This window comes from Eurypyga helias, unplaced genomic scaffold (genome assembly GCF_000690775.1).
Source record: "Eurypyga helias isolate BGI_N326 unplaced genomic scaffold, ASM69077v1 scaffold4311, whole genome shotgun sequence".
NCBI classification, from domain to species: Eukaryota; Metazoa; Chordata; class Aves; order Eurypygiformes; family Eurypygidae; genus Eurypyga; species Eurypyga helias.
Window position 1 is genome coordinate 2,161 of NW_010228781.1, and position 23,604 is coordinate 25,764.

Below are 23,604 nucleotides of genomic sequence, written 5' to 3' on the forward strand. Positions count from 1 at the left end.
AAGAATTCATCCTGTATATCTGTTCATAGCACTTCAGTCTGCAGCGATTTTGACTATAGGATGAGTTGATAAGACTAGCAGAAAAGCACACTGAGTCAAATCTCAACTAGTTTTCAAACAGAATGGTGAGATTAAGGTTTTTGAGGAGCCTGCCAGATATTTTAACCCACGCTTATCTCTTGAGCGATTTTTACAAAATATTGGGAGTATTTGACTGATGCTTCCCTTAAAGCTTATGTGTAGTATTAGCATAATTAAATGTGAAGATTTTTTTTTTTAATTGTTCTTGACTAGGTTTTGAAGTGGGTTGAAATAAAATTCTGTACTAAAAGTAATTATCTTTTCTAAGGGGAGCAACAGGCATTTTATTTTTTTTTTTTTTTTTAAGATGTTCATCAGTATTTTTTTAGCACTGTTACCAGCAAATAAGGTGATATAAGGTGAAAAAACACCCCTTAAAAAAGGGGTAAGGCCTTGTGCCTGATTAGTATGTACTTAAACTAATGGATGAGTAAAGTATTTAGTAGAATTACGCTGTGGGGCCTCTTCTTCTGGGGACTTCTTCCAGGAAGCGTTGAGTCCATCTTCCTTGGAAAGGGGATTGAGGCTATTCTAGAAGGTTATTTTCTAGTATTTTGGAGGATTAACTTTGTGGTTTAGAAATTACAGCAACCTGATATAAATATATTTGACACTGTATAGTTTTTCTTCTAAATACACAGAATAATTCTTGCTGTACTCTTCTGTGTGACACAGGTGATACTGGCCAAGGAGCAAGAACATGGATAAAGCAAATCTTGAATCAAGACATGGCTTTCCAACATATAAAAGTAATTTACCCAACGGCTCCTGCCAGGTATTGTTTAACATATTTTAATTGTAGGATTAAATTACTCTATTCGAGTACTGTAAAATACGATTGTGACTATTGCTTCAGACTGTCATAACACTTCCTTCTTCTTTCTCATGTATATGCTTTTTGGCAAAGCTGGAGCTCAGCAGCACTTTGCTGCCCGGGAATCTTGAATTTAAGTGGTTAAGACTAAATGGTTCAGATTTTCACAGAAGTCACAGTCTCTAATTCAAATTCAAGTATTGTTCTCATAGTATCTTTCCATTTCTTTGTAATAAACAGAAGAAGATACTTCAGTGTGTGTTTTAATGGCATCATAGAACTGTGTTCTTGATCACAATCCTACCTGTATTATATCCCATAAATTAACTACTAAAATATTCTGAATATTTCAGTTGTACAACTAAGTAGTTGTATTTAGTGCCAGGTTTCAGTTCTGAAGGTGGTCAGTGTTTTTGGCAAGAAGTACGTGAAGGATCTTCAGCTGCTGGAGAAAGGACTGGGAAATTAAAATTGCACATTTCTTCTAGTTTGGATCCTGACCCAACTGTTTCAAATAGAATTGCGTTCAACATTTGCTGGAGGCACAAAACTCGTTATAGAATGATGCTGTGTGTTCAGTGATAGACTGGAAATAGAAATAAAAAATAGTTATCCCTGAGAATTTGAAAGTTAATGAGGTCAAACCTAAAGACTAAAAGTCCATACCTCCAAACACCTCCATATTTAGCTGTCCAAAGACATGGCCTTATATTTTAGGGAGGTATAATTTGTCATAATATAAATTCACTTTTAAGGTGTCTGTGACTAAGTTAGGAAAAAGTTTCCTTGAAAGGTAATGGGGCTTAAGTTTATTTCTGAATTTGTGCATAAGCATGGATGAATGCTGAAAGGAAAAGGAAATTGTGACATTCTACACAGACTTTCGAGGTACAGAGGTTTGAAAGTCAGAAGAAATTTTCTTGGAGGGTATAAACAAGTATAATAGCAGATTTTGTCTGGCACTCACCAATATGTGAAAAAAAAAAAGCCAACCCACTCCAACCTTTCCTTGACTATGTATTTTTATGATCTACTTAGGCAGGAAAAGCAATTGAGAGATTGCAGTGTGAATGTACTCACTGTGTTACAGAAAAATCAAGCCTGTGAGTGGAAGTCTTTGAAGCAGAGTGTTTTGGGTTAGTAGGTAGTGAATATGATTTTCTGTAAATATCATGCACATTATTTCATTGATGACAAGCTGAAGTGATGGCTGGAGTTACCGTTGGCACATCACACGTAGTGACAGGCTCCTCCTCTTCCCTATCAGCACAACAGGTACTGGGGAAATGTAGGAGGTTTTGCTTCCTTATGAAATGATCTTTCTTCACATGTTATATGCAGGCAGAGTGCCTCAGACCACATCTGTTAGGCCAGTGCTTCACTCTTCCGTCCCACTGTACTTCTGGAGTCCATTCCTTTTTCTCGTTTGTTTTGGCTTCTTTGGGTAACTGCAGATGTAAACTATGTATAAATGATTAACCAGCAAGATCTCCTGACTCAAATGGGTGGCGTTGATGTGGAATTAATTTTTACCTTGAGACTTTGGATTTCACTACTTTGGTAAACAGATGGGAAGAAAAAGATTTGAATAAATAATTAATTCCACTCTTCTTTTTAAGTTGAGGTTACTCTTGTTCTTCTCTTGGGCAGATAGAGGTCATGTATGAGTTGATTCAGAAGTGGTTTTTAGCAAAACTCTGAAAAGTTGTATATTCAAAGAATGAAAAATACCCACACTATTTGTCTTTGACTGGCAATATGAAGTACGCTCGGGAATATTAGTGTGCAGCCCTCTGTTGCTGATAAGCACCATTAGCTGACACAGTGAAATAAAACAGATGCCCTGAAGTAGGGTAATGTTTGCCACTGTTTTCAGCAATGCCGAAGTGAGGTTTGTGAAGATACGTGTTATTGCTTGAAACCAGGATAACACAAGCCTTTACAGAGCGATTTAATGTTGTTGTGGTATTCTAGTCCAAAACATGCTGCAGTTTTTGAAACGTTTGTAAGGGTTGCTCTCCTTTCTTCCACAAGAAGTTAAAACAAGGCCTAGAACATCCAGGCTTGAATGGCAGATATTAAAGTAATTCTATCTGCATTAGGAACTTAAATATATGGTCTGATTTTATGTGCATGTATATTAGTGTTCACAAGAATTCCAAATGCTTCTGACACCACCTGGGAATTCAGCATCCTTGATGATGAGACCTCTAGGTACGGGTGTGCAGATATTCTGAAGAAGGTTCTGATCCGGTCTTTGACTATGCAGAGACAGAGCTGGTGGAAAGCTACGCTGGTGTGAGCGAGAGTCTCTGTGGGTGGCACAAACAGCCGCTGCATTGTCAGTTGCAGGAGCAGAGTGCAAAGCTTGCCAGCAGGTTTTTTACACCGATGATGAAATCAAAGAAAAGTTTGAAGGCAAGATCATAGGAGGATCGCTTGGCTAATACTCTCTTCTGGCAAAATACTGTTAATGTGGAAGTAGTTCATACTCTATAAACTCCTGTCTTCTCCAGCATAACTTACCACATACACACTGAACGCTCTCCGTCAAGGTAGTTGTGCCAGTAAAATCAGGTTTGATGATACAACGGCAGTGCTAGAGACTTTGGCAGGATAAACTGCAGGTCAGGAATACCTTTTTGGGTTTTTGATGGATATGGTTCTGCTGATACCTAGATCTATAGATTTAGCCTTATACATTCTTCGTGTCTATTAAATAAGAGTTCTGAAAAGCAGTGGAATTGACATGTTTCAACAAAACATTGACATTTCGTTTTTTCTTTGTGGAGGATGTGTGGCGATTATGTTTACATTTTGTTTAGATTTTTATCCCAGACACTGAAACATACATATTTTTAATTTACTACATCCTCAGAGGTTCAGACATGTTTTGAATCAAGAGTCAATGTTTGAAAAATATTTTGGAAAACCAGCCCAGTGTATAATCTAGATTAATCCTAAAACATGTTCTGTGGCTCCATTAGCATTGATCTTGGCAAATACTACTTCAGTTTTACAGGTAAAAACAATAGAACATTACTAAGATAAATTTTATAAAACTGTTTTTTGCTGTTCTCTATATTTTTCTGTGAAGAGTTGGACTTTTAAAAAAATATTTACATTTCTTCAATCATTTTTATAATGTGCAGAGTCTGTAGAGAATGATCACCAGATGTCTCCTGGACAGGTAAAGTGTTTGCAATCTTGTCACATTCATCCCCCATCACTTTGGAATGTCCTATGAGTCTCATATTTGTTTCTTTCCTGAGCAAAAATAACAATGTAGATAGTGCAATGCTTATGGTAAAAAACATGCTTAGATTAAAAAAGGGAATAAGTCTTGGTGTGATACAGTGAGGGTAGTGGCACCTGAATTTAGAATACTTGGAAATTAAATGCATTGAACTGGGGCATGCAAATTTTGCTTTATAAAATAAAATTTTTAGACTTTTCTTAGAGAAGTTTTTTCTTTGTCATGTAGGCAACTGGGATACTTAAAAATGAATAGAGGACTTGTTTTAATAGATTCTCCTTTTAAATTTATCTGGCTTTCTTTCAAGATCAGTACTTCTGAAAATAGATTAAACTTGTTAAACACAGCAGAATTGTATTTCCTCTCTCTTGTAATGCTAATGTATATATTAAATTAAAAAAAAAAAAAAACATAGCCCTAGCAGCTGATGCAATCCCTAAAGCCACGTCTACAGGAATAGTTTTAAAGGAAAGGGTTTCCTTTTTCCTTTTTTATTTGGGTCAGGATGGCTGCGTCTTTAAATACTGTTTCAGCTGCTACAACTGTGACTTAAACATTAGGTTTCTATTGAGTTTCTAAATCAGAACTGAATACCACCCAATTGAACTTTTTTAATAGAAAGTGATAGTTTAAATTGGCATTGCAGGAGCTAACGTGGTAAAGCTAAAACCATTTAGGCTCCACTTCTTTTAATAAGTATACCTTACCTTCTATAATTCCCTTAAAAAATCTAGGTCAAAGATTCTTTGCGTTGTCTAGCATTCCATTCTGACAGTCCTCTTTTGCAAGTCAGAAAGTAAACTATAAATACTTCTTGGGTTGTTTTGTAGATCTTTTTGACATTCACTCAACATACCTTTCTGTGGCCAATAAGTCTCCATGCAGAGTTTGTTTTCTGCCTTTTTCCCCCCCCCAATTTATTCTTATTTCCTTTGTCTCTAAGCATGTGGCTGATAAGGAGTGCTCAACGTTGTATGGCCTGGTGCTCCATCCTTTCACCTAAGTTCACATCTTTGCTCAGCTCATGGGTGGAAATGAGTTTCATCTCATCGTAGTCCCCATCTGGCTATACTGCAAAACCACCAGACAGTTTGGCACCGTTCAGCTGCATTGGCAGTCTCCGCTTGCGAGAGGCCTAGGATTGGAAAAGCAGCAGGGGTACTGCAGGTCAGACTTGAGATGGATTGGCAGAGCCGTGGAGGGGAGCACGCACAGTGCTTATCATACTATTTTTGGCTCAAGCAAATGTTATTAATCCTTCACTTTTGTAAGCCTTAACCTCATTCATAAATTTAACACAAAGAAGTCTTTCTAGAGGTGGAAGTTTGAGGGACAAATGGAAAGGGGTTTGGTTGGTATCATGGGGTGATTCCTTCATCTTCTGTAAGTAGACATTTAACACGTTCTGCATAATAACGGTGGAAGCATGCTTGGATAAACTTCATATTTTCCTTTTATTTCTCTTGCATTAGGTGAGGAAAACATGGATATACACACATGAAATGCTTCCATCATATACAAAATACTGTGTGGAATGCAGTAAATACTTGTCACATACTTTAATTGTGCTTTGGGAAAGCAAAGTAGAACATGATGGCAATAATCTTGCATTTCTAATCCCTTTAAGTATATTGTGCTCTTAGACATCCATCTTTGTTTTTCTTCTCTCGACCGTTTTCCAGTACCGAAGAATTGGAGACAGTGGTTTTCATATGGCCCCTCCAGTTGTGGGGTGCTGAGTAGTGTCATTCTGTGCTGTTGCTTTGCAGCCTCTTCAGGGGCTTGTGTGAGCAGCTAGCGTCATTCATCCACCCTCACTGTTGTTGGCCACCAGATTGTCAAAGATACCACTTTGAGTCCCAGAGTGTCTTTCAAACCCTGTAATGGAGAACAGATTCAGGTTAGACCCTGGTTTGCCTCTTGCCATTTTCTTCCAGTGAATTCATAAAGCAGCTACTGCTAGCTGGGTGCTGAGGAACTGGCAGCATATAGGAAAGGTTATTTACAGTCTTCTCAATCTTAATATTGTTGCCATTTCTCTGATTAGTACAAATCCCCACAATTTACACACCCCTAAAAAAACCCAAAACCCAACAACAAAAAACCTTGACCAACCAACTAAAAAAAAAATCCACCAAACCAACAAAAACAAACTCAGAATTTGTCCTGCTGAGTTTTGTGTTGGCTTCTATTGCAGCTTCCATTGTCTTGAATAAATAAGATTTGTCCCAAGTAACAAAAGCTGTCAACATAGTATTTCTTCAAGAGCCATTCCATACTGGCTCCATTAGCTCTCATTTCAGGCAGTATACATCCAGAACAACTCCATCAAAAGCATCTGCGTGTGGTTGAGTGAACAGGCACAGCCTGTTCTGAGGAACAGCTGAAATTACTCCTCATGGAGATAACTCTTGCCTGCTTTTTTTAAAGTATATTTCCAAATCTATGCTGTTTGACTTTCTGACACATCTTCTACTGTGTTACCAGGCCGCAAGGCTTCATTGTTACGATGTGTTGAATCGCAGTTTTAATGCAAGATAAACCTTGGACTAGAGCTTGGAATTATACTTCCAATTTCAATAGGTGGATTCTCTGTGTCCTCCTCCCTTTTCTTTTAAAATTTACTTTCTGCCTCAAGCAGACAGTGAGAATTAAAAAGCAGAATTAAGAGTCAGATTTTCTGTTGGGATGTACTAGTGTCAGCAGTGAGATATTGCAGAGAATTTGGGACTGAGGAGTAACTTCACTTTCATTGGAAAAACCTGCCATCAGCTTTAAGAGAGTCAAGACTTGCATCTATAACTTAAGCAGTCTGGCAGTGTGCTCTCTAGACTTTCTCCAAGGGATGCATAGACTTTCAGAAGATAACATGACAATCCCTCATGCAACTCTGTGTCTCCTAGCTGAGAGGAGGGCGTTTGGGAAGGAAGCAAAAGTGAGGATTTCAAAAATTTTTATCTTTTTCTAATTCTTTGAGTATTGAAGCCTAACTTCACAATAAATTCCCAGTTCTGTCTGACATGTCAGGAAGTTCTGTCTGGAACGTCAAGAAAGCTGTAAGCCAGGACCCATGGTCTGTTTTTTGTGTGACTGCATTAGCAGGGCGATCGTAGCACTGAGGATGAAGGCAGTGATAACGATTGTGCATCCAGAGAAGAGGTTGGAGTGAGAATATTTGCTATTTATCAGTGTGCTCTCTGCTACTCTTATGTTTCTTATTTAAAGCAGCTAGTAGTGCTGGCTTGCCTTTTAACGTAAAATGTTGGACAGGGACTGTGATTTATTGAATAACGAACAAAACCACCTGTAGTTTTATGTGAATCACTGTGCTAATAGCATCATTTTGGAGACAGAATTGGGCATGTTTCTAGATCTGAATTTGAACCTTGTATAGCATCATTCAGGCACTCTCCAGTTTCTTAGTTGAAGAAAATTTCAAATTATTTAGCACAATTCTAAATGTGATTAATTAGGTCTAGAATATATAATCCATGATCCAAGAAAGTGGAAAAGATGGTGTTATTGCTTCTTGCTTTCATTATATTTTCATCATTAGTACATAACTCACAACAGCTGAAGCTTGCCTATCCTCAGTTTGTGAAAACTTGAATGATCTGTGTTACTTTGAAACTGTGCAGTGAAATCAACAGTGAAAATTACTTCTTTTTGAATACATGTTTATAAGATTGAAAGGATGATAAATACTTACAGATATATTACAGGATATAATTTCCTTTTAAGACGTTCAAATATTAGGAATGTAGGATCTTGAAACTGCAGCCTCATGCAAGAAGCGTATGAGAAAACAATTGTAGGTCAGTGCACACCCTTAAAAAGTAAGACCTGTAAAGTTATCAGAAAACGTGGTCTAGAGTGATTTGAGGATGTTGGGAATCATTTTAAGGATTCTTTTCCTCAGATTGCCTGCAGTTTCTTAAATGCTGTGATGATAGCCATGTGTCCTTTACATCTTCTTTTCTCTTTATTTTTAAATGGTAAGGGCTCAGTTTGTAGGAAATTGTGTTTCAAATGTCTCTTAAAAATGGGTACAACTTCAGAAGTAGGATATACCCAGAGAGAGGGTTCTTGATTCTTGTTTTCTTATTTGGTTTTGAATCTTTTGTGTGCTCCAGAGCAAGCAAAACAAACACACACACTCCCCCCTTTAAAACTAAACAACAGAGAGGGAAAAAAAACCCCAAACAAGCCCAACAAAACAAAACCAACTTAGGGGGCTCTATATTTTCATTCTGAGTTTCAACATCACACATTTTGGAATCATGGAGCTTTAGTTTTAGTATCATTCTCAAAAGAGAACAAAGGTAGTGAGGCCCAGAGGAAAAAAATCATTGGGACTAATATTAAACTTAGGAAAGCAAAAAATCCAAACTTAAAGCTGACCGTTTGGTCTAACACTGGCCTTAACTGACCATGCTGATCGTACTGGGTGGAGTTTTCAAGCCACTCTCTATTTCTTTGCTTTTGTGTATTTCAGTCCAGCCTCTTGTGCCACTGTAACATAGGGATTTTTTTAATTTTTTTTTTTCCTTTTGTGGTTTAATTATATGAAAAAAATTTGTGCTGTATTCTTGGAGCTCTTGGATGGTTCCATGCCAAACATATTTGTTTACCGTGGTAATGTCTGAGTTGGAGTGTGCCAGCTAATAAAGGGATTTATTTAAGGAACAAGGTGAATGACTAAAACAGATGTGCCAGTTGGGTGACCCATTAAAAGAATCTTACTTCTCATCTTTATGTAAAGGTTATTTTTAATGCATTTCTGAGAAATCAAGAGTGGTTGCAAGGATGTTTTTGAGACAGCTGAAAGCATCTTGCCTGTTTGCCTGGGAGTCTTCCTTGTGGGCTTAAGACACATCAGTCTCACTGAAGAATTTGCAAAGACAGCAGGTACAAGTCCTGAATTTGGACATCTGATTAAGTATTACAATATTATTATGGATTTTATCCTGCTTACAAATTGTATGATTCTTTCAGTTGTAGGAAAAATATTTCTGTAATTTAATACAAATATGTATCTCCATTCCATGGAAATCCTGGGTCTACCTGCTGTAATAATACCAAAACCTTGCACATCTTTTCTCACACAAATATAAGGTACTCTGGTTTTACTAGAAAAAAAGTATTCTGTCAGTGAAGCATTTTAACCAGGGTTGATCTAAAAGTGTTTGAGAAGCTAACGTCATGAATTAAATGCTGTTTGCCCAAGTGTATAGTCTGTTGTACATCACATCGTTCAAGTGACTTCCAGAAACCCCATTGGTTCTGCCGTTACTGATATTTTTGACTGGAATGTCTCCTCTTAGGAAAAACTTTGGTGAATTAGAGATTTGTAATCTTGCTTCTTAGGTATTGATAATTCATTTGATAAGAGTCATGGAGACAATGGTAATACTAAAGAGAAGTTAAAAAAAAGGCATTTTAATATTTTTTTTTTAATTTAGCTTTAGTGTATAGGATGTACAAAATATTTCCACTAAGTTTTCTTCAATTTAGTAGTTACCTTTTTTTTTAAGAGTCAAGTATGGGCAAACTTGAAAACAAAAGTAATTCCTAATTCTGATGCTTAAATATATGGTTCATTTATGGTTCATTTTATTGTTGAGTTAAAAAAATGAGTAACTACTTAAGGCACACACGACTAAAATTGACCACATACTTGTATGCCGTTTTGAGTAACAGTAGATTGTTGTGGGTTTTAGGTACTCTTGTCTGTTGCTGTTTGTAGCCTCTTTCTTTATATTTGGCTTGCCAGCTTTTAAGTCATGGACCTTATTTATTTCATGTTCATGGCACTGGGCAGAAGATAATCTGTGTTCCTTCACTTTTGATGTGTGTGACTGAGTAATGTAAATAGCATACAGCCCCTTGTGCCCTCCTACTGGTGGCAGTATTTCTGGTTTAGAAATAGCCATTTACATATGTGAAGCCTCTCTGGCATTTATAAAGGCAGAATTCGTTCCTTCATTAAGAATAATTGAAATAGTGGCTTTCTCTTTTTAGATTAGTTGTTGTTTTGTTTAATCCTAGTATTGAAAAAATCCAGGGAGAGCACAGAAGTCAATGATAGTGTTTTCAGTGGGTTCCCATCCCAGACAAATTTATCAAAGGCTTTCTGTTCCTAAGCCATGATTGTAATCGGATCTGAGCTCACCTGAGCTTAAGTAAAAATTAAAAATGTGCCCCCTGATTAAACACAGTAAATAAGGATTTTAGGGGGTGTGGTTTTGAGATGAAGCGTCGAAGTCACAGCAGTATGTTTGATATTAAATTGTACAGCCATTGCAAGGCAATTGGATCACCTTGGGATTTCAGGGCTCTGCTCATCTTCTTTATTTGAAAACAAAGCTGCTTTGAAGTGTAGTTTCCTTGGTTATCTGAGGTTTGAGCAGCAGGTTAAAGCACTCAAAATACTAGTCTGCCAACACTGTATTATGACAAGCGGGGAGTGTCATTTCTCTTGATTTGTGTCTGCACCAGTCCACTAAGCACATGCCCCTTCTTTCAGTTATTTTAGAGATACCTGCCCCGTTAAGGTGAGGATGGCTGTATTTATTTAAGACAAAGAAAAACTGACAGATGGAAGAATTTTTTGTAAATACCTAGAGGTTCATAATACCTATCTCCTGATAGTTTTGACAAGACAACAGAATCCCATAAAGTTAGCTTTTGCAAAGCTGTCTTGTTTAGCGGTTCCTTCAGTTTGTCCTATTCTGAGGTGGGTTTCAACCCTAACTTTGTTTAGGATTAAGAACCTCACGACAGGGTCAAGATTGAAAATGTTTACCTGACCTGATCAACCTTGATGTTGAACAGATTGAAACTTGTGTTTTTACATAGCTTCCAAATGCTGCCTTTGTTCTCAAAGGACCATGCTTTGGATGCAAGGAAATGCAGTGTGACCGGATGCAAATTGAGTTAGACCCAGAAGAGGTTCTTTCTCTTTTATTTATCAGGTATGATGAAGGCTTTTGATCTTATGCTTGGTTAATCATTGGTTTTCTTTCCTTCCACCACTGCAGGCCTTATACACCTATGAAAGGAGCCTCTTCCACTGTGTGGTTTGACAGGTACAAGATCTCTAATGACTGCCCAGAACACATTGAAAGCATTGATTTCATGTGCCGGGGGCTTACAGACGTGATCAACGATGAGGTTAAGAACGGCATTGCAAAGAATAGGATACTAATAGGTAAGAGAGACTTACTTTAATGGGTTTTTTTTTAATGGGTTTTTATTGTTAAGAGGTAATCTACATTGAATTTACTCCATCCTGAAAGCTCATGAACATGCCTTGCAACTACTGATCAGCCTCTTTGGCAGCCAGTCCTCAAGAATATAGAATCGTTATTTAAACCTGTATCAGGTAGGGAATGTGGCTAACTGTAGGCAGTGTTCTCAAAAATGTAACTCAAAACTGTTTTTATTGTAAATAGTTATTTGTAATCATTATTTAAAATACAGAGTGGGCACTGAATTACTTTAAAAAGTACATATTTTTACAATTTCCTTTTAGCCATTTGCAAGGATGGAAAAGCATACTTTCTCAAAATGACTTGATTCTGGAAAGTGGAGATGTAGCATATAAATAATCATGAACTTTTCCCTGCTGCTTTAATAATTGTGGGTTAGCTTAATTCATGGGGAAAAAATTTGCATGTTACCCGTCACTAAAGATTAACACTTGATATCAAATGAGTTATTGGCTGTCATAGTTCATATGTGTCTATGTTTCTGTCCCTCTTAATTTCCATAAATTTCCAGTAATGTTCACAGTACTTCTGTGAAACAGATTGTGGGATGTTGAGGCACAGGAATTGAGGGCAGTGGAGTAGCCTCTGAGAGGCAATGAAAATTCACGAGTCCTTGGCTCCCTGTCCCATCCCTCGACCACAAACTGTTTCAGGTTGGGGAAGAAAAAACTCGTAATGTGGGAACTTACAAATTTATGGTCGACTGAGTCATGCCACCAAACTCCTGCGTGGTGGAGCCACTGCCATTCAGCCTGCCTGTTTTCTTGGTCCAGCCCCATGTTGCTCTTTGAAGGCCTCTGTTTACTTTCCCTCTCTGGCTCATTGCCCTGGCTGCAGAATTCATTGTTTTGGATGGCTGTCAGCACCATCTCTTTGATCTGCCTTTCCTGTCTTATACCTGCTGGCTTGGGAACAACTGAAGAAGTGCAGGTGCTTTTCTGCAGGGCGAGCTGGGAGATGTTCTGTGTACAGATCTAACTTGCTACTAGGCTTTTCTCCTTTCTCTTTAGCCTTCACAATTAGAACTAGTGAGACTACGGGGTGCGAAAGTTTTTTGTTTTTTTTTAAAGTCATAAGCAGAGTAAGGAAGTCGGTGTGCACCAATTGTTTCAGCCCATAAATTCTTTGGAAGTCCCCATCTCTATGTATTTGCATTCCTCATCTGTAAATCAGAAATAATTATACTTACTTTCTCACTCTGAGAGCTTTGATTTCAGGCTTCTAGTGTAAGGCACTGTTTCTTTGCCTCTGTGACAGAGTCTACATGCTTAGATTCTCCAAAGTTAAATCTAATATACATGTAACAAACAAAATAAGGCAGCCCTGAATATTAGGTCCATCCAAAGTCCAGAAGGGAACCCATGTTCCCGTACTGAATGGCTTATGTTACCATAAGAAATTTACTGGTGGAAAATTGTGTCACTTGCAGCAACACGAGATTTAAGTGTTCTTCCATGAGGACTTTGTGCCTTCTCTGCACTAGTTTTGATGATCAACCAGTGTGTGATGCTCTGGAGAATGAGGTTTATAGATCCTGTAAGGTTTCTGTGCATAAAGGTTGGGTCTGGTATTAGTCGGAGTCAGCCTTTGTAGTTGTTTTAGATGGGACTTGGTGCAAATTATTGCCCATCTTCTGGCATTGTCTCTTACAGGAAATAAATTCTGTAAAGGCACCTGGCAGTTTCATAATGTTTTTGATTAAAAGAGAATATGAGGCCAGGGTTTGGTTATGAAGATACAGTCAGTAAGTCTGCACCAAATGGTAGCCTCCACTGTAAAAGTAGAAAAGGGTGGCCTGAATTTTTTCTGAGTTAGGGAAAAGATTGGTGTGCAGGAGATTAATGAAAGATACGGTCGCTTGCTTAGAATGTCAAACTAAATCGTGCCAGACCTTCTTAGATTTCTCTGTGAAAAAGTCAGGAACGTCCATCTGGTACCAGAAGAGGAGGTTTGAGGTAACGAGTGGGGAGCAGGGAGTGGGTTTGTGGTTGGAGGAGGGCAGCCTTCTTGAGGTGAAGGGAAAGATGACTAGAGCTGAGAAAACCACAGTGAAGTGTTGCTATGAGTATTCCCCAGTGTGTTAAGTGACGTCGTACCATGTTGGAGATCTGTAATTGGAATACTGACACATATCTTATTATGGAAAATCAAAACAAAGTAGTTGAGAGGAGAGACTGTAAGACTCAGGAGTTTGTGAAGAGCACTGAGGGCCTTTTCAGGTAGGTCACGGAAGCCAAGAGAGCAGAGAGTTGCATGAAGGGGGAGCCGGCTACAGGGAACAAGATGGTTAAAGGGTTAAGGAGTACTGGGTTGTGGGACTGTCTGTTTTGTAATGAGTGGGAGTTCTAATGAGTGGAAAGAAAACAGAATGAGTATGAGGAGGGTAACAAGATTGAAGGTTATGGTTTTATATGGAATAGTGGACTAGAAATTACAGGCTGAGGATGAGTGTCAGATATTGTTAGATGAGGGCAAGCGAGGTGTTGGGCAAGCAGGAAGGTGGGTGGCTGCTGACAGAGGTGTGGGATAAGAAGGCAAGATCTGAGGGAGCACTGTGCACAGGAGAGCGAGTGGGAGGAGAGGGGAAGCAGGGGCAGGTTCTCAAGCAGTGGAAAATGAGAAGCCAAACACCTGGTTTTCTGGGGGATGATTCTCCTGGAGCCATTCAGACTTTCCACAAGGCTCAAGATTGTGGGCACAGTAAGATCATTTGTTCTGAAAGAAATTATAGCCTGTGCTGTTTGTTTCAGTAGCACAGTTAGCTCTGAAATCCGCAAGTGGCTGCATGTGGGGCAGAACTCTGAAACTGTGGATAGAGTCCAGACTGTGCAATGCCACTCCTCTTTTTCTATATCAAGAGAAATGTTGGTGCTGCCTTGTTTGTAACAGCTGCTCTGTGAATCTGCTGCTAAAGAATTAAATTACTTAATTCACTGGAGGTAAATAAATTATTATTAAAACCTCCATATCAATTTAGGGTAACAACCAGCACATGGTAGTGCACAGCTCATCTGCCCATTCCTATTTCCTGACAGTTTCATGAGTTGCTTTCCTACAGAAGTCATTTGAAGGAAGTTGACTTCTGGTTCATTAAGGTTTATTTCCCCTGACTTTGAAGGAGGAAGGAATGGAGACTGACTGCAATATATAATTACTCAAAAATAATTATATCATCCCCAGAATGTGATAGTCAAAGTCACTGTTTAGCCAAACATTCCTGTGGAGTTACTCTTGCTGGTTTTCCTGGCTAAACACTTCTTGCAAATAGTCCTGAAGGTAGTTTTATATTGACTTTGGAGATAAGACATGATAAAATTAGTCAAATTCTGACACTTGGAGCTTTGGTAATACCCCATCTTAAAAACTGCATGTATTCCTTCTTTATGGCTGAATTCCTAAATTAGCTAACCAAGCAAATAACCACAGTTTTGAAATGTGGGACAATAATTTTTTTTTCTATTTAAAGCTGAGTTGGGTTTTTCAGGTGGTGGTGGTTCTGGTTTGTTTTGTTTTCTTGTGTCTGGTTTTGGTTTTCTATTTAACTGCTTCCATAGTGATAGTAAGCTATCAAATACCTCCACTTTGTTGAAATCTTTGACAATTTCCACCTATCTTGTTCAAGAATGTTAGAAGTTCATGAAAGAAATGGCCACTTCAGATTTGGAGCATTCCAGTAGTGCTCACTTTAGTCAACTACACATCAGTGAAAGGGGCTTTTTTTGTTCTTTTCTTGTTTGTTCTTAGTTTAGGACTACTTTCCTACTATTACAGGTCACTTTTTGTTTAGTGCAGAAATGCTGATCCAAGCGTGTTGGTCTCTGCCACCTGTAGTCACTTGTGTAAGCAGCCAGTGAAAATAAACTTTCCATAACAGTCCTGTAGATTTGACTGTATGCCAAAAAACACATGCATGATTCCTGACCCCTTGTACTGTAACACAAGACACACAACCACTTTTGTTTATTGCTAGACTTCTTACATAGCTACTGAACCATGGTGGAAATAACATGAAAGCTCTGTGCTTCTTGTAAATATTAGCATTTCCATCTCACTCTCAGTGTGTGTGAGAATGGGATGAGGAGGACTGTCTTGGCTTTGACATCCCAGAGAAAGAGGATTCTGTAAATATGAGTAGATAAAAAAAAAATCAACAATAAATCATTAAAATGTTGGACAAATTACTTCACCAACAATCTTGGTGGTTTATGTCTTTGGCTTCTAAGCGTTTTGTTGTCATTCATCCTGTCTTGTATCTTCTGTCTTTATAAGGACAATGTTGCCTTTCATTTAGAGACACTTACTATCTTGACCTCACAGAGTAAATTCATAGGTTTATGTTGCCATTTGTTACTGCAGTTCAAATGACATTTCTCATCCTGCACCACACATTACATGTCTGTGTCCTTTATCTAAATTATGCCTATGTGGTGCTGTGCTCAAAGCAGAACTGTTAGTCCATCTCCCCCATAAAACCAGCAAACGTGATTAATTTTCTGTGCATCAGTATAAATTTGCATTGAGTCTGTACTTCAGGGAAGATGTTTGCTCCTCCTCTGTTTGCACCTGAATTGGCTGTTAATTTTTCTTTTGGACCTCTACTACTCTTTTTACTTACTGATGCACACATGAGAGTTACTAACAAATGCATGTTTCTGTTCATCAGTCATTCAGTAGGATGCTAATGCTAATAATTTTAACCAGAGAGTAGGATCCACCACTTATCGCTTTATTTCACAGCTCTCGACAGAGTCTAGATCTGGAATTGAGGGCCTTGGAAAGGTGGCATATTCTCAGTTTCACCCTGCATGGTGAATGACAGGCTTAGCAAATGATTAGGAGTGAAGATTAGGAGTAAATAAGGCTCATAGCAGTAAACCCAAAAATAATTCAGTGATGATATTGTCATCACATATTATCATCAGGTAATGGCTTTGGGAAGAAAATAAAGTGAATCAAATTCTGATCTTTTCAGCCTTAGTAGAAACTGTTGAAAACTTATGCTTACTCATCTTCAATAAATGCCTGGATTCAGTGCAAAATTAAATGGATGGTTGGGCTTTTAGAGTGCTTGCGAGTCATGTGTAGACATGCCACAGGGTGCACATTAACCTGGACTTTCTTCACAGTCATGCCTACAGAATCATAGAAGAGCGAGGGTCAACAATGTTTGCTAATCCATCTTCATATGTCAGTGCAGGTTCACCTCCATTTAGGCAAATTCTTATCACTGCTTTTCTGATTTGTTCTGAAAGATCTCCTTTAATGGAAGGTTCACAGCTTTCCAAGCTAACCTGTTCCTGTGCTTCACTATTCTTTGCTAGAGAGCCTATTTTCTAGTTTCTCTTCTGTGGATTCAGTTTGAAATCATAAATTCCATAAGCATAAAGAATAGGTAATTCTCTTCCTTTTTCCATGTTATGCTGACTGTAAAAAGGACAGGTGAGTGTTGCAGTAGGGGTGTGCTGTCATCCTTGGAAACAACCAAGACACACTAGGTAAATAAAGCAAGCCACGGATTGGGTAAAGTAACATCTTAGTAAAAATTGATTTGGGACTTTCCATGCATTTTATTTTTCTTCTAGTGCTAAAAATTCATGTTTCCCCTCTATCACTCCTATCAGTTGAAAATAAAACCACAACTGGCTCCGGTTTTACTGAGGGTTGATACATTAGCAACTATTGTATAATTGATTTTACAAGCAAGCAGTAAAACTCGTACCACTTAAGTATGCATTTCAAAATGTGTTCTGGCTGGTGAGAAAGTTGGATAGCAAATGGATTCATATTCCTCACAAGGGGAAGTAGCTGAGCTAGTCAAGGGAAGTTGCCTTTGTTCTGGTACAGACTCAGTTTCTGAGTAACAGACAGAATAAAAAGGCTGTCAAGGGTTGAAACCATTCATTGCAGTTTTGCTGCTGTGCAAGGTTAGTGTTTAGTGAAGTTTCATGAATAGGTTAAAAGGAGAAAACTGCTGCTGTGGGGAAATTCACTTGAGACAAAGTACATGTTTGAGCACTTAACACAGGAGCAGTGTTCAGGGGGTTCTGTGGAGCAGGGAATTTGCTGTTCCACTGGCATTTGTACTCTTCGCTGATATTCGTATATGAACACTGTGAACTGTATATAATACTTCCATTCATGGATGAAAAAGGAAGGTCAAAACAGAAAGTCAGCTTCTTTACAGATGTTGTGTAGAACAAGGTTTTGCTGTTACCATTAATAGAAGGTAAATCACAGAAAGTCCCCAGGGAGAGCAGAAAGCAAACTGAAATGCAGCTTTAGGGAAAAAATTCCTGATAACAAACTGATTAAAGTAACTCTAGGTTAAAATCTCTAAAGAAAGGAGAAAATCAGAATGAAAAATGCTAGGGGAATGAAAAGAAAGTCAGGCAAGAATATGTAGTGTATTGGGATGATAACAGAATGGGCAAAGACAATTTCTGACTCTGCTGGGGTAGCCTTATACAACAGAAGGGTGTTGGTCTCTCCGTGCACTGTGCTGGCACAGGCAGTGTGCGCCGTAGCATTTATCTCTTGCCACTGCGTTACCAAAGCTGTACTGACAAATCTGAAGAAATAAAGGGAAGATGAAGAACAACTACTAGAGGGAAAGTAGCAGAGAAATTTTGCTTAAAATGAATACCCCAAAACCCACCCCTGCACCAAAATCTGAAATCAAAGTCTGAGGTTTAGCTTCTCCTCTTCTGCTTTTGGTTCTGTGCCGTAATGAAGCAGTTTCTACCTCTGCCACGCAGACTCATGCGAGAAGAGCTCAAGCCCTGTGTCTGCGAGGAACAGATCTTAATGCCAGTAGCAGAATTCATGCACTAAATGTGATGGAGATCTAACATTTGTTGTGATTTTTATGGCTGTGATTTCTAGGGTGGAAAACTGCTTTGGCTTTTTAAAATTGTACTGGGAAGGCTGAAATAGTGATCCAGTTTGTTGTTTCCTAAGTCCATAATCATTATCTGTAACAAATCGACTGAGGTATTTTACAGTCACAATTACCTGACTCAGGAAGGAATCGGCAATGTGTAACCCCTGTTTGTTAGAGATGTGCTTTTTTCTGTGAAGACGAATGAAAACCTAAAGAGCAGGCGGCAGAGTTTTTAGCATTCTCTGCAGTGTATAGGACACACTAAAGAAACCTCTGTGCTAGATAATAAAGTTTGTCATTTTCTTAGATACAAACCCAAACATTGTTAGACCAAATACAACGAAATTAATAAAGCTCCAATTTGACAGTAGGTAAATACTTGGTTTCCTGAACTTGGAATAGTGTTGAAGTGTCATCATGGACCGGATTATCGTTTCAGACGGGTACAAATGAGGAGCAAGTTCATATTAATCAAGGTCTTTAGCAGAAGTGAGCAGAAGGTTTTAAACACACACTTTGATGTTTAAAAAGCTCCTAATGCCATTTACAAGCTCTATAAAGAAGATTTTATCACTGAAGAATGGCAGCTGTGATGAGGGTTTCTGTTTTATTCAAGCAGGAATAAATGAGATATGAGAAATTCAGTCTTCGTTCACCGTGTTGCATCATTGTGTGTCTGGGGTTATCTTAACGTAGTTACAGATGATATTCCAGCAAATAATATTTTTTGTTTTTTTTTTAGTAAAGTAATGCATGGGAGTTTCCTTCTGATTCAAATTCTTTAATTTTTGAAGTGTGACAATCCTGTGATTTCAGCAGATCTTCCTGAACTAGCAAAGCAAGTCACAAGGAGCTCTCTTCTCACTGCAAAGTGCCCTTGCCTAGAAACCAGCACTACACAAAAGCAGATTTGAGGTCGTAAATGCATACTTGAGTGAAGTTTCTTTGCAACTGAAAGTGCTTTTCTTAATTGAGTCTGGTTTGTATGTGCTTACCTTTTAGCCTGTGCATAAACCTGTTTTATAGGCAGGGAAGTTAATGTGAATAGCTAGATGTTTTCCTGAACTAGTATCCTGAGCATTGTAGAGCCAACACCTTTTAACTGTTTTGAAGCATTAATCACAGATCTCTTTAAAAATAGATATGTAGATGAACATACTTGTTATGTGAAACCTACTGGAAAATTCTGGACTTCCGTGCAAACGCGTTCCACTTCTTGGAAATAGATTGGTGTCAAGTGAAGAGCTTGCTGCATTCTACCCAGCTAAGGTTGAAATGTTGCTGTGTCATTTTTATCTTGATTAACACTCACGACACAATCTGCTTAGCAGTGCTGTGAGGTTTATGTATTCTTTACACTGAGACCATTGGTGTACATAAGCATACTTCTGTGTTTTGCTTACATTCTGACTGCAACTTCATACATCTGTGTAATATACGTACCTGCCTCTTATTTTTCCTTAATCTGAAATTTGAATTGTTATAAAAGTTCTTGACTGAGCACGTCAGTTAGTGTTATGTCAAATTTATGCTTATACTGAAATGCTTCTTGTAATAGAAAAAATGTGTCTCCAACCACAGTTTCTTACTCAAACTGTTGTTTGTGAAGCATTTACTGTTTAGAATTTACTGTTATTGTTGTGGTGTCAAGTGATAAACTTCAGGTTTTCCCCTGGAAAACCAAATTCAAAGAACTAGTCCTTTGTATTGTATTTTCTCATAGTAGTATGAGCCACATAAAAGAACCATTACCTAATATTCTTCTAAACAGAAGGTGACTGCATTGTCAAAGACTGCTGGTGAGTAATTGCAGATAGTGTTGCCAGATTGTGACTAACTGGGTACAAAATTTTAGATTAAATCATTTACAAACTAGTAATGAGTTTTCAATGCAGCTTTTTATCCTGTATTCTGAAATACTTAAAATGGGCTTTGTTTTATATGTGGACAAAGTATATCTGTATTTATTTTTAAGCAAATGCAAAATGATCTCTTACGCTCTAAGTGCTACCTTTTGGGTTTGGAGATGACAGCATCATTTAGAATGATCAAAAGGAAATGAAGTAGTAAATGATCATATTCCACAGAAGCGAACAAAGGAGACTTCAGCATAAGTTGTTGTTGTTTATATAATAACTTTGCGTAGCTGTTATATTTTACATATTTTCTCAGAAGGCTGAATTTCTTCTCTCTGTGAATGCGGGGTCAATGGTGTTGAATTTTTGGGATTACTGTAACACTTGTGCAATATATTTTTGGTTTTCATCCATTGTAGAATACTATTACATGGGACGAGAACATGTCTGGTACGAAATACAGATGAGATTCTTACAGTAACATTTTCAATATTTTTATTTTTGTGAATACAAGTTTATTTAAAATTTCAGGTGATGCAGGTTGTGTGAAGTTTTTAAGGTGTGCTCTGAACTTTTTTACACACATCCAGTCCTACTTTTTCTCAACTACCTTTCCTTCTGAACTGCCACTGGGCACTTAAGACGTGCTACATTTCACTTTGAACTGGTTAAAGATTGATTCGTAGGGTAAATAGCAGGTCCTGGCTTTATTTACCAAAGATAAACATCAGGATATTATAAGCCCTCTGGTTGCATAGCTAGGGGATCCCAGGTATGTCTCCTAGTTTGAGGATACAGCTCTCCTAATTAAATTAAGGAATGTGTTTGAAAAAGGAAAGCAAGACTCCAGTCTTACATGTTGTGTGGTCTTGCGCTTTTTCCCTTTGATCCAAGTTCTGTAAGCCAGGAACCTGCAGATACCGCTTTTTGGCCATAATCGGCCTTTCAGACTACAGGGTGACAATGAGTAGGAAGAAGAATCAGAAATTCAGTAGAAATTCTGGTCAGAAATTCATCAGAAATTAAAAAATAATATTGTGTAGGAGAAAGAAAACACTTCATGTCTGGATTAGTCTAGTGTTTTCAGGAAAGCTTCCTATGCAAATCCAGCCACATCTTCCAGCCATAACATGAGATGGAGCGTGAGCTAGAAGGGCCTTAGACCTGCTGGGACTTGCAGATAAACACGCTGGATTTCCCATTAGGAACAGTCTCACCGTGACCCAACTAATATTTACAAAGTGCAGCATTTTCTGCCCCTGAGCTGGCATGCATCGGAGACTTCCTGTGCAGTTCCAGGGTCCAGTGAAGTACCAGAGTTGCAGGATGTCTCTGGGCTTTGTCAGTGCTGCAGGACACTGATTCCTGGCTGGGTTTTGTTTAGCCCCCATGTCAAATTTCTGCATAGCACAGAAGTCGTGTAGCCCTTGGAGAAGAGCAGTTCCCATTTTGGAGTCGCATTTTAATGGCTTCAAAAAGATGACAAGCTGAAATGGTTTGGTATTTTGTCTACTATTCTTGCATTTCTTCTTCAATCTCTAATTTTATGTTTCTTGTGTGAAAATGTCTGAGCTTAGATTTTTGGAGATAAACACCAGTTAATTAACTACCTGGCACAAACCAATTGTATCACCAGTGCCCTGGATCCTAATGCAGCTCTAAGTAGAGCTGCAGTCATAACCTTTCTGCTGGTTGCCATCTCTGTGCTAGAAGAGATTTCAGCAGCCAGTCATTCCTCACCCCAGTCATTATCTGGATACAGTCAATAGAGTAGCCTATGTACTGTGTCCTTGTGAAGTAATGCGGTAGTCGGATTTCTTTCCTAATGAATAAGCATTTGTCATGTAAAAATCATCCCTGAGGAATTGTCTTCTGTAAGGAATGAGTGCACCAAAGAGATGTATGGAACACAGAAAGCCATTAATTCAGAGATCTGTTAGGGCTCAGATAGGGTGCATTGCAATTTTCCCCTATTTGCTACCCTAAGTTATAACAACAGAAAAAAAACTCAACCTCTGTGTACTGGTCTGATGTGGTGAATGTTCATTGCTTATGTACAGTAGTGATGCAGATCTTTCACGTGTGAATGCCACTAGCCTAGGAGAAAAATAAGTTGAATTAAAAAGCAGTGAGAATTATCTATTCATAGAGTTTTGCTTTGTTAACGTTGGAGAATACATGACCACAGTGTTCAACTACCTGGTAGGGAACATACATGAATGGCTTCTAAAGTGATGGCGTTTTGGATGATGTTTTTATTTTCTCTCTGTAGTGAATCTTCAGGAGTACTTTACCTATCCAAATTCTTAATTGAATCATGCTTTGATTTGAGATCATTGCAATTTTTATGTTACTCTGGGTGGTTTTTGATTGCATTGTGTATAAAAGAAACAAGTCTGAAGAGAAAAATAATGCTGAGTTACAAAGACTTAGAGCAAAATCCAATCTTTGTTTCTTTTGTTTCATTCTAGGAGGCTTTTCGATGGGAGGTGGAATGGCAATGCATTTAGCATACAGATTTCATCAGGATCTGGCAGGTGTCTTTGCTTTGTCTAGTTTTCTCAATAAAGAATCTGCTGTTTACCAGGTGAGTGAGTGCTAGACTTTACAGAAAAAACTGCTTAGCTAGAAGAAAAACATGAAAACTAAAATTGAGTATGGCTTGTTTGTTCATCTAAGGCAATTGATTAATCTTCTAAGTTTAGACATTTCCTGAAAATAGATAAGCAGAATACTAGGGAAGTGAGGCTTTAAAGCTGTCCTTACATGATGTTTTGTTGCTTTTTTGCACAAACGGTACAATTATTTTATTCCAAGTAAGTCACTGTAGAAGCAAATTAAATGCTTTGCAAGTTGTCTGTAGTTGTTAGAGAGTCCATGCAAGTGTAACTATTCTTCGAAAATTTGTGATGAATTGTAATACTCATGGGCTCCATCTGCTGTCATGAATTTTTTCTATTTCTCTTATTTGGAGAGGGATATAGACCTTAAAATAAACCCTGTCATTTGTCATGAGTTAGCACATTGGAATTTGAAATGCAGGCTTCTACCAATACTTCCTTGTTTGCTTTTGTAGAGATAGTACCGTATGACCACTTAAAGGCAGGTTAATAAATGAAATGCTATGTAAATTGTTACCATGTAATTGTAAACTATTCTTTTAAGATGTTTAGTGGTATGTCTGACGGTGTTTCGTCTCCATCTAGGCTTTGGAAAGAAATGAAAGGGTTCTTCCAGAATTATTTCAGTGTCATGGAACTGCTGATGAACTAGTTCTCTACTCATGGGGTGAAGAAACCAACAAGATGTTAAAGTCACTGGGAGTATCAACAACACTTCATACTTTTCCAAACCTTAATCATGAGTTAAACAAAACTGAAATAGAAAAATTAAAAACCTGGATTGTAAAGAAATTACCTGTTGAAGCAACCAAGACAAGCGAATAA

At 38.1% G+C, this 23,604-nt stretch overlaps 1 protein-coding gene across 1 annotated transcript; it reads left to right on the forward strand.

Annotated features, from left to right (window-relative positions):
* Positions 1–722: 722 nt before the first annotated feature.
* On the forward strand, positions 723–23,604 carry LYPLAL1 (lysophospholipase-like 1; the record flags this gene model as incomplete). The annotated part of the gene is made up of 4 exons (XM_010160123.1): positions 723–856; positions 11,192–11,361; positions 22,630–22,745; positions 23,365–23,604. Coding segments are annotated over 4 exons (660 nt in total), but the record flags the coding sequence as incomplete, so codon positions are not given.